General features: G+C 29.8%; 1 protein-coding gene and 1 pseudogene across 1 annotated transcript; both read right to left on the bottom strand.

Annotated features, from left to right (window-relative positions):
- Nucleotides 1-1,191: 1,191 nt before the first annotated feature.
- On the bottom strand, nucleotides 1,192-6,276 carry LOC149890863 (uncharacterized; annotated as a pseudogene).
- Nucleotides 6,277-7,512: 1,236 nt separating this feature from the next.
- Nucleotides 7,513-10,624, bottom strand: LOC149890862 (zinc finger MYM-type protein 1-like). Its single transcript, XM_090083359.1, has 2 exons — nucleotides 10,318-10,624; nucleotides 7,513-10,183 (listed from the first exon to the last, which is right to left on the bottom strand). Exons 1-2 carry the CDS (start codon nucleotides 10,425-10,427, stop codon nucleotides 7,609-7,611), a joined length of 2,685 nt encoding a protein of 894 aa, XP_089939485.1. The 5' UTR covers nucleotides 10,428-10,624; the 3' UTR covers nucleotides 7,513-7,608.
- Nucleotides 10,625-11,324: the final 700 nt, after the last annotated feature.

Below are 11,324 nucleotides of genomic sequence, written 5' to 3'. Positions count from 1 at the left end.
TCTAAAGATTTTGAGGCTTCTAGTACTAGTTTCTTATAAACACGTTTCTTATTAAAAAAACAAACGAAAAACAAAAAAAAAAACAAAAACGTGTAGTACACCAAAGTTATAAAATTTCAATTATTAAAAATACTATTGAGTTGGCCCAATGTTGAACGAGAAAATTTTTATGAAATTTTGTAGTTTTCAAAGGCAATACTTTACTCTGTAACGTAATTAATTGAGAGTTTTAGCTTGTCAATTATGTATACATACTTTTTCTTTTTAATATATAAAAAATTAGGCTAGCTGGCTTTCTCCTTTTTTTTATGAAATTAACATTCTTGTCATCCTAAACTCATTTTGATGAGTGTATACTCATTAAAGTAGATTTCCTTGTTCACTGCATAACTTTCTCAGAATAACGGCGTGTTTATCCGTTTGTCAGACGTTTGTAGATATAATTAAGCAGCTTTTGTTCAAATTTAGCACAAGGTCCATATTTTAAATAAGAGAGCTTTAAGTAACATCGCTTGAGTAGAAATTGTTGCTCCCTCTAAATGTAATTTATGTTAGAGTGAAGTTTGCCGTCCAAGATTAACGATTTTCCAGACGAATTTCTCTACAGACGTCAAGAAATATAACATTGTTTGGGCTATTGCTTATTGTTTCTTACTTTGCTTTAAATATTTCTCCTTCTTCCTTCTTTTGAGGGATATTAAACTTTTGGACCACCTCGGTGGCCAAAGTCACTCAGTTAACGTAAATTAGAAATTTTGAAATGGTAATACCCAGTCGGCAAACAGTGTTGAAATAACATTAAATTAACGTTAAAACCTTACGTTGAATTTACGTTTATGCAACGTTTAGAATGAAAGTTTCTTTCAACGTTGATTTATCACCGTTAAATCAACGTTCGGTTCAAAAGTTAAATCAACGATCAATCGACGCAAAATACGTTATAAGAACGTTAAATTTACGTTGAAACGTTTAGAATAATAGTTTTTTTAACCTTGATTTATCAACGTTAAACCAACGTTAGATCCAAACATTAAATCAATCTTCAATTGACTCAATTAATTCTGTCTATTGGACTATCAATGTATATTAAGCGTATAAAATATACTTAGTCTACAGTTAGACCATTTTTAGTTAAGTTTAGTTAGACATATATTAGTAAAGAAAAAGATAACATTTGTTGATGATATTTATATATTTAAATATTACATATATTTACATATATTTGAATAAATTTTACACAAATTTCTTTTCTTCACTGTCACTTTTTCGAAATGGAGCGTATTTTAGGAAGTCAGACAATATTCCATTAACCAAAGTTTCTGTCGCTCCATCGTATTTAATAGTGGAAGCTGTAAAAAAAATAAAATAAAGTAAAAATCAAAAAAGGAAGATTTGAATAATATAATGAATTGAAAAGTTTCACATAACTTATAAAGGTATACCTTTAACAACGCTCTATAAATTAGTGTTCTTAAAACATATTTTTCCACCTTTGCCTTTCATATTCATGGAGGCCATAAAATTGTTTGAAAATATTCTAAATTTTTAAAAGATAATGTAACTGTGAAATGATTATAAATAAATAACAATTTTTCAAATATTTAAATCGAATTCATTATGAAATAAATTTTTTCTGAAATTATTAAACAAATGTTTTTTGTAAAAAGTAATTATGAATGAGATAAGAGTTATCAGTTAATTACCTCAGGATAATTTTGTGTATTCTTTCTTTTGAAGATGTACCACCAATTAATTATAGTTGATTTGCCTACAAAAAACATAAAGTAAATCTAACATTATGGTTTGGGTCAAATATGATATCAAAACATTGAACTATTTCAGATCTCCAAGACAAATTTTAATAAAGTTATCCAGTATTTTTCTAGGACAAATTCCAAACTCCAAGAATTTTTCGGGACAATTTTTTTTCTATAAAATTCCAGAATTTTTAAATGTTTTCAAGGACCGTTGTCCATCTTAAAAATGTTTTCTTAACTAAAGGGTAAAGTTCAATAACTAAATAACTATTTAATATAATACTTATTATAACTCACCCACAATAAGCGCACTTTTTTGTCATCTAATGCTTTATTCACTTCTGATGAAATAACCCTTATTTGGCTTACAAATTCACTATAAGAAGCAGGCTCAGTCACTCTGTTTTGATTTCGCATTTCATTTCTTATACTGGTAAGTAGATACAACACTCTCTTTTGAAACTCTACAAATTTTATTAAGTTTTACAAAATAATTTTAGTATTTGCATAGTAAAGAAATTCCTCAGTCTTTAAAACTTTTAAATTATATATAAATTTCTACAAAAAAAATAAATTTAAACAAAAATTTACTTTAAAACATAAAATATCATATTGCCTTTAGACATTGGAAACTTATAAAGGTTATCTAATTTCTGTAGTTTGTTTCTATTTTTCTTAACTTAATTGTGTGGTAAATTGTTTTTAAGTAATTTCTTTACAAATTGAACTTTGCATTACTATCAGTTAAATATTACACTTTATATTATAATTGGATCTTTTTTTTTAAATAACACAATGTTATTTTAAATTAAATAAATTTCATGAGAAAATAACCTATATCTTGAAAATAAAAACTGATATCTTCTTGGAAAAACTTTTAGCAAGGTGAGTTTAGGTTCTTTCCATAGACATCAACTTTTGGCTCTAAAATTATAAATTGAAAGTAAAATTAAGTTACGCAAACCATAAAAATATATATTTCATAAATACAACAACATGATAACATGTCATTGTATATATAAAATCATATATACAATGTATATATGATTTCCTAATAACTTAATATATATATATATATATATATATATATATATATATATATATATATATATATATATATATATATATATATATATATATATATATAACTATATATATATATAACTATATATATATATATATATATATATATATACATACACACATATATGTATATATGTATATATGTATGTATGTATGTATCTATGTATGTATATGTATATACATTTACCTCTAGATTTATTTGATGAACTACTGGAGGTCAGGTGCATTGACACTTCATCAAAATCTTTGATAACTGAATCTGTAAATACAATTAGTGTTTTATAGTATAAATTATGATAACTCAGGTATTTTTATTTTCAGGTATAAAAACTGAAATTTATATAATTCCAGCATATAAACCAATGCCTACTTGGAAAATAACAAGGAAATTCTCTTTATTTATATTTTCTTTTTTGAAGAAAATCAACATCTTCCTTGTCACTTTTTTCAAAATTTTCACAATCCTGTTTGCTTTCTGTGGAAATGAAAAAGTTATAATAGCTCTTCTTCTTAGCTCATTAATTAGAAAATAATAACTTTAAGAAACAGATGTATTACCTCACTGATCTCAAAATATAACTGGATAGCGTATACAAAAAATTTTTTGAAGCCAGTTTTGGCCTCCCAAGATGGTTGCGGAATTATGGAATGGTGATATGAAAATTAAAAAACTGATGATAATCAAGTTTTATATCTTAAGCTCAAATATTGATAAATATATAATTTTCTAATAGAAATCTAGTTTTTCAGTTTAAGATAAGTTTTTTTCAGAAAAATAACGGAATATTACATATTTACATAAATTTCAAATATAAATATTTTTTTATTTAACAAAACATATTCTTACAATAAGTTGCTCTATATTAACTTTCTGTTTTTCGTTTTTTAGAATAAATATAATAAAATAAAAATTCTCAGTAAAAATAAGTACAAATTTTAATTTTAATTTGCTTAAATATAGTTTGTTTAATAAAAGTAAAGAAAAAGTATTTGTTTGCTTGTGCATAAATCTCAAGTTTCAAATAGTTAGCATTTGTTATATAATTTATGTACCTTTTAGTTCTTAACTACCCAATGCTGTGTGCTAGAAGGTTAATAACACAACAGCATGGAAGGCAGCTGATTTTATTTTTAAGATAAAATGTTTTTTAGGCATTAGTTCATCAAATAGGCACTAAAAAATTATAAATGCTGCATGAACTATTAGCTGAGCGCTGTGATTACACACAACTCAGAGGTTCCTTCTAGAGTTATTATATATATATATATATATATATATATATATATATATATATATATATATATATATATATATATATATATATATACACATCATATCATAAAAATATTTTTGATTGGTTTTTGAATAGGATAAGTTTTGTTAATTGCTTCCTAAGCTTTTTTCCAGCTATTTTGCCAGTTTGTTTTTTACCCAGGTGATAAAGACATTTTTGCATAGTTTTTTTAAATAAGTTTAATCAGTGCAAATAAATGGTTATCAGTTATAGCTGAGTCAAACATATGAGAAGTTTGTTCATTAAATAATTTTGAGTAATCAACTGGTCTCAAAACAGCACCAGAAATGGCACTACTGTAACTTTTTTAACGGGCAAACTTTTTTAACGCCTTACGGCGTTAAAAAAGTTTGCCCGTTAAAAAAGTATTCAAAATGGTACCGTCAACCGGGGTAACTTTGGTCGCCGGGGTGACTTTGTTGACCGGGGTCAATTGTTGATTTTTTTTTAAATTCCTAAAATTTAACAAAGATAACATGTTTTAATTTTGTTAGAGATACCAACAATATATATCGACTATTATATCAACAAGTTTGGTATATCAACAGTTTTTGTGAATATAGCACAGTTACTTCGTAGACTACATTGAGTTTATTTTGGCATTTTTTGACACTTCTGATACATTAATTGAACCATTTGAATTCTTAGCCGGTGAAAATGCCGAGGAAGTATAAGCAAAAGCGTGGTTCAAGAGCATATACAACTTCATACAGTCAAGAAACGTCCAATGCTATAAAAGAATGTTTAACTGGAAGAGTAAGCGTGAGAAAGGCTAGTCGAAAGTTCGGAATATACGCTTCTCATTTGCTTTAATCGCTGGACGTTGCTGTTTTCCGTCCGCTAAAGATAGTAACGCGCATCAAAGAATCAATACCAAAAAATCAGTTCCTCGGTCTTCTTGCTCTACTGCAACGTCAATTGAAAAGCGATAATTTGAGATCTGACTTCAAAAGAAATGGTCATGAAGCGTTTGCCACAGGTTAACAAAGACATTGGAGGAGGTACCGGTAGTACTGTTAAGGAAGCATTCAATGAAGATTATTAGTGAAACATTGTGGACAGGATGGGAAAACAAATCGCACCAGAGGGAAAAAGATCACACCTGGCAAAGCGATAACACCGCAAGATCTGGTGAATAACACAACTCCTACCACATCAAAGAATAACAATAACACCAAGAATAACAGTAACACCAAGAATAACAAGAAAAGGGCAAGAGTTGAACAAGTGTCATCATCCTCAGATGACGATAATGACCTACTAGAAAATGACTGTTAATGACTTTTGCACAATAAGAGGGAGCTAGTTGCAAAATTTTTTGTCCATTTAAATGTTCTTTTCATGTTTCTCTAAGTGTTTAAGGGCTGATGATTTTTTAAAACTCCAAAAAGTGATCGATGTTACCCCATAGCAGGGGTATTATTGATCAAACATGATAAAAACCTGGGGTAACATTGGTCACTTTTCGGCGTTTAAAAATAAATATTTGTAATAAAAAAATTAAAAAAATAAATATAGAGGCCTATAGCCAAGACCTATAATGTTATTACCACAAGAGAAAACTGTAAAAAGTTAATAAGATTCAGAGATGTTTAAGAAAAACTGCCAAAACTGACCAAAGTTACCCTGGCTAACGATACTCTTTAATTTGCGCAACCCTCAAATCCACAACAGAATATGCTTTGATATTTTGATTAAGGCATTGGGAAGCATTCTTTTTTTATTTTTGAGCAAAAGCTCTCAAAGAGAGTTTCAATTATTTTTTCCAAATTTTTTTTCCCTGTAATTTTCTAATTCTACAAAGTTATACAATTCTCATGACATTTTCTTTTTCATTTGACCTCCTCATAGTATCAAAGCTTTTAAACTCCTAAATAAATTATATTTCATGAAAAAATAGAACATAGATACTCACTTCTAAAAGAATTATACTATACTAATTATAGTAATATATACAAAATCAAATATTTTTAAATTCTCATATTATAGTTCAAAAATATAAACATTTCACCATGAGCTCCTGTTAAGCTATATCTCTTTGCAGTATATACATTTCCACCTATACTAAAAAGTCTTTCACTCTCCACAGAAGACAGTGGGCAGCTTAAATACTTTAAAGCAAGCTTTGCTAATAGTCGCATTTTGGTTTTCTGTGATTTCCACCACAACAAAAGATTGCTTTCTTTGTCAATAAGGTCTTCATTTGAGTAGTGTTGAATTTTGTTTAATAAAGTTTCATTTGAAATTAAAGTTTGTGGTTGACCGATTTATTTAGAACTAAATCCTACAAGTTCTTCAAAGCAATTATCAAAACCCATTTGTACTATATCTTTCTATTCATTTAGTAATGTACCATTATTTTCATATTCTGAGTCAATATTTTCAATGTCACAAGCTGCAGACCAATCATTTACAGTAACTTTGATGTTTTTTATATTTTCATGGGTTTTAATAAGTTGAATGGTTATGTTCTCAGTACTTGTTTTAGCAGCTGAAAAGGTGTTTTCATTTTTGAACATTTTTAATTTGAATCTGGGATCAAGAAATATTGACAAGATGATGTTATAGTTATCAGTATATTGTTTGAAACTATTCTCCATTGAATTAGTTGTCATCAACTAAAGGTTTATTAATGAAATGTTTCAAAAACTGTATCTGTGGTATAATATCTGAGACAATAGAATTTCTTTCACTCAAGCAAACTCTTGTTTTGTGGAAATCTTTTAGCAAAACACAAAACTGTCCAATAATCATCCATTTGTTTGCATTTAATAAAGGAAGCTTACCATTTTCAAGTGCATATATGGTTCCTTTGTTCATAAATTAGTTCTAACATATGACAGGTACTATTCCACCTTTTTGGATTATTTTGAATAAGTTTGTGCTTAGGAACATTGTTTGCTTCTTGAAGAGCTTTAAGTTTAGGGCAGACTTGGGGAGAATGGCTGAAATGCCCAACAATTGAATGCCAGTTTGCAATGACATTCTTGACAACTGTTTGTTCAAAAATACACTCATTAATTACTAGTTGCAGTGTGTGTAAAAACAAGCCATACTATCCAGTGGCGTACCAACATGTTTTGGGGCCTAGGGCGGCACTTGGTAAATGGGGCCTATATATATATATATATATATATATATATATATATATATATATATATATATATATATATATATATATATATATATACTACATTAATGAATGTATGTATAACACATTATCTTTCTCCACTTTCTTGAAAACGTTTGTAATAAACAAAAATTAGCAAATACCATCTATATCATTATCTATCAGTTTATATGTTTATATAAATATATCCATTAACGCCATTTTATCATTTATAGAAATTCATTTATGTACACAAATGATTAAAACATTAGTTTTGATTATTTATTTTAAATGATAATACAATGATGTACAATGTACAGTAAAAAAAACAGATTTACAGCAAAGAGTTACCTCTAGAAACACATTAAAATGCTTTCTTGCGAGCCTTGACTTCTGCAAATCGTTTGATTAACTCATCAAAATTCACATACTTTGCAATTTCGTTTTCTACTGATATTATGGCCAAGCTCGTCAAACGAGACTGGCTCATTGTAGAGCGGAGATAGTTTTTAATTAATTTCAATTTTGAAAAACTCCTCTCACAAGAAGCCACGGACACACATATAGTTAGAAACAGTTTAAGAGCTTCAGTCACGTTTGGCAACGATTCACGAAAGTCCATTTCGATGATAAACTGAAGCATTTTCAAGGATGTCCATGCAGCTGCAATGTCTAATTTGATGCCAGAAGCCTTCAGATGCCTTCTTAGCCTCTTTATTTCAGGCAGCATTTCTTCCTCCTCTACATCATTGAAAGTTTCTGAAAACTGATGGGCATAGGTTACAATTTCTTCATCAGTTGCCTTCAAAAGATTACCTGTGTGTACAACAGCAAACTTTTCATACACAGTGTTCATCGAGGTCAAACGTTTTTCTAATTCTACATGAAAGTGGTCAATGCACTCGAACATAGCACGCTTCAATTCTTCCTGTGGAGTTAAACCTGCATCTTTAGCAGTTTCTCCTGGCATCATCTTTTTCACTCGCTTGCGTTTTCTGCTTTCAATATCAATGCCCATTTCAGCACAAGTCTGGGTCGCATATTCTACAGCATTATGGACCAGAATTTCTCGACTCTCTACTAAAAAGGTCTTCAAGCTTTTCAGCTTCACAACACACATTTCCAAGCTAATACCTTCGATTTGAAGATATTTTTGGGCATGATTCACCTCGAGTAGAATGTGGTACCACAAATACAAGAAGCAAAGGAAATTGAAATTACAAATGTTTGTCATCAACACCTCCGCTGCTCCTCTCGTATCTAGGTTTTCAGAAGCATCACAAAGCTTTTCCACAGCCTTAACCAACTTTTCGAAATGTTTGAAGATTGGTTTCACGGCATCATGATGAGCACTCCACCTGGTATCATTAAGTCTCTTCACTGTCACTCCAACGGTTTCTTTTAGGACCTCCCATCTATGTGTTGAACATGAAAAAAACGTGTACACACTTTCCAAAGTTCCAAAAAATGTGACACAAACAGAAACACTACCAAAAGCATGTACGCCACATAAATTAAGCGAATGGTTAGCACAAGGCACAAATATTGCTTTTGGATTAAATTCTTTAATTCTGGTTTGTACTCCTGTATGAATGCCAGACATTGTCGTGGCATTATCGTATCCTTGGCTTCGACAAAGCTTTAAATCCAAGCCGTCCTTTTCAAGAGATTGAACAATTTCCTGTGTTATGGAGTCTGCCTTTTTCCCACTTAGAGGAATAAAACCTAGAAATGATTCTTTCACTTCCACGTTCCTGTTGTCAATTTTCACATACCTTATGACCTGACTCATTTGTTCAGTGTGGGATATATCTGGCGTGCTGTCAAACAATATGCCATAGAATTTAGCTTTCTTGATTTCACAAATTAATTCTTGTTTTACAGCATCGCCTAAAAGAGATATAAACTCATTTTGCACTGCAGGCGATAAATAAGAAACTGGAATCAATCCTGATTCCAATGATTGCTGAAGCCGTATGCTGTGCTCCTTTAAAACAGGGTCATAGTTTGAAAGGAGGCTAACAAATTCCAAGAAATTACCACGGTTTTCAGAAGCAAAGTCTTCCCTGTGGCCTCGAAAAGGCAAATTCTGCTTTGCCAAAAAAAGTGTTATATCTAAGAGACGATGCAAAATGTCTCTCCATTTCTTCTTCTCTCTTTCCATTACGTCTTGGTGAGCAGCGTCGATGGTTTTGTTTTGGAGAAGCCTTGCTTCAAGTGTTTTCCATTTTTCTAAATTGTTAATATGCAATTCAGAGTTTTCGTGATCTGATACTTTAGGATTCAATTTCCACCAACTATTGAATCCTGTGATGAAACTTGATTTGGTCGTTGGATTATCGTTCTTATTAAACAACTTGCAACAAAAGCAAAACAGTGATTTTTTTTCATGAGAATAGACCATCCATTTCCTCAAAATCTGTTCTCCACTTGGAAGCTTCTTGTAAAACCAGCTTTTTGTCAGCTGCCTAGTTTGACCCTTTGAATTTTCTCCTGGTTTTTGAACTGGATCAAATGGCCCCTCCAAGTTCTGGTAAATTTCACTGCCTTGTCTTATAACATCGATTCTGAGATAATCTGGCATTGGAGTGGGCCAGTTTCCAACATCATAATTTAATGTTAAATCTTCTGATTCAGAACGTATCGAATTGGTTATGTCTTCTTCTTCTTGCCTTTTGTATTGTTCTTCTTCTCCTTTTTCTTGTTCTTCATTGCTTGTTTGTTCATTCCGTTGGCCATAGCTTGTACTTGGGCCTTCTAAAGATTCAGGGCCCTCCTCTGGCCCTGCTTCATTGTTTGCCTGGGATAGTGCTCTTTTAGTAAATTTAAGTATTGAACCCGACAACCGTTGTAGTTCTTGTTCTTTGGCTTTTTCTTTTTTCTTCTTTTCCCATCCACTGGGATAGTTTCGTTTCATGTTATCAACAGGTCTCTTGACTCTGAAAATAATTGTTCTACTTTAAGACAATAAAGTATTTAGAAAATAAAACAAACCTTCGCGTTACGGGGTTTGAAATCGAACCAAACCTAATAAATAAACACTGTAAGATAAAACTGTCAAGTTTTGAATTACATTTTTCGGCTATTTTCTTTGAAAAATTTCAGTATAAGTAACAGCATAACTAATGATGTTTTCACTTCGCTTGTTAGTAGATATCTATTTAAAGTGAAATGTGCGCACATGAAAATGTAAAATTTCTGGTTTTAAAATTCCATTGTTCTATCGTTGTAGGTTTTCAATGGCCTATTGTTCTATTTACGCATCAGAGCTTCGCATGTCTCCACGAATAAAGTTAGGTAATTCTTAAGGTGTGTTTAATAACGTTTTTCATTGGAATTGTTTTTTGTCATTATTCGTGGTTTTATTTTAGAGACAGGTTGGCAGAGATTGGCTGTCTCAACGGGAGTTGTTTATTCTAGAATTTTCTTAAGGGAATTGTTTGATTGCCTTTTATTGCTAATGCTTTCACGAGTATTTTCAGAGCAGCTGTTCAAAGGGGAATTCAGATGTTCTCATTGTATATTAATGTGCCTCTAATTTAGTTAGTTGTTTGTTTTCTGTTTTGACGTATATTATATTTAATATATTATTTATTATATATATTATATTTATTATATTTACAACTATTGTTGTGTTTATTATATTAATTATATTAATTATATTAATTATATTTGTTATATTAATTATATTTATTAAATTTATTATGATAATTATATTTATTATATTTATTATATTTATTATATTTATTATATTTATTATATCTATTATATTTATTATAATTATTATATTTGTTTTAATTATTGTATTTATTATATTTATTAATGTTCACAAATAAGCTAGATATTAATTTGATTTATGAACCATAAGAATAATATGGAGGATTTAAAAAAAACGATTTTAATTTTAATGTTTTCGGAATCTGGGGCCCCCAAGATGAATGTTATCATGGTTTCGGGCTTAAATTTGTCCATTCCACCTATGGAAATAGCTCCTTCCATATGGGAAATTCGCAAGGACGAGCAAACAATATCAAAACTAAATGTTTTCGTACTACTCATAAAAATTGTTTACCAAAATAG

This window comes from Hydra viridissima, unplaced genomic scaffold (genome assembly GCF_058129835.1).
Source record: "Hydra viridissima isolate aposymbiotic clone 2 unplaced genomic scaffold, HvirCarnegie_v1 scaffold_3, whole genome shotgun sequence".
Taxonomy (NCBI): domain Eukaryota; kingdom Metazoa; phylum Cnidaria; class Hydrozoa; order Anthoathecata; family Hydridae; genus Hydra; species Hydra viridissima.
Note: the sequence above shows the minus strand (reverse complement) of the source record. Positions and strands in the feature narration are given on the sequence as shown.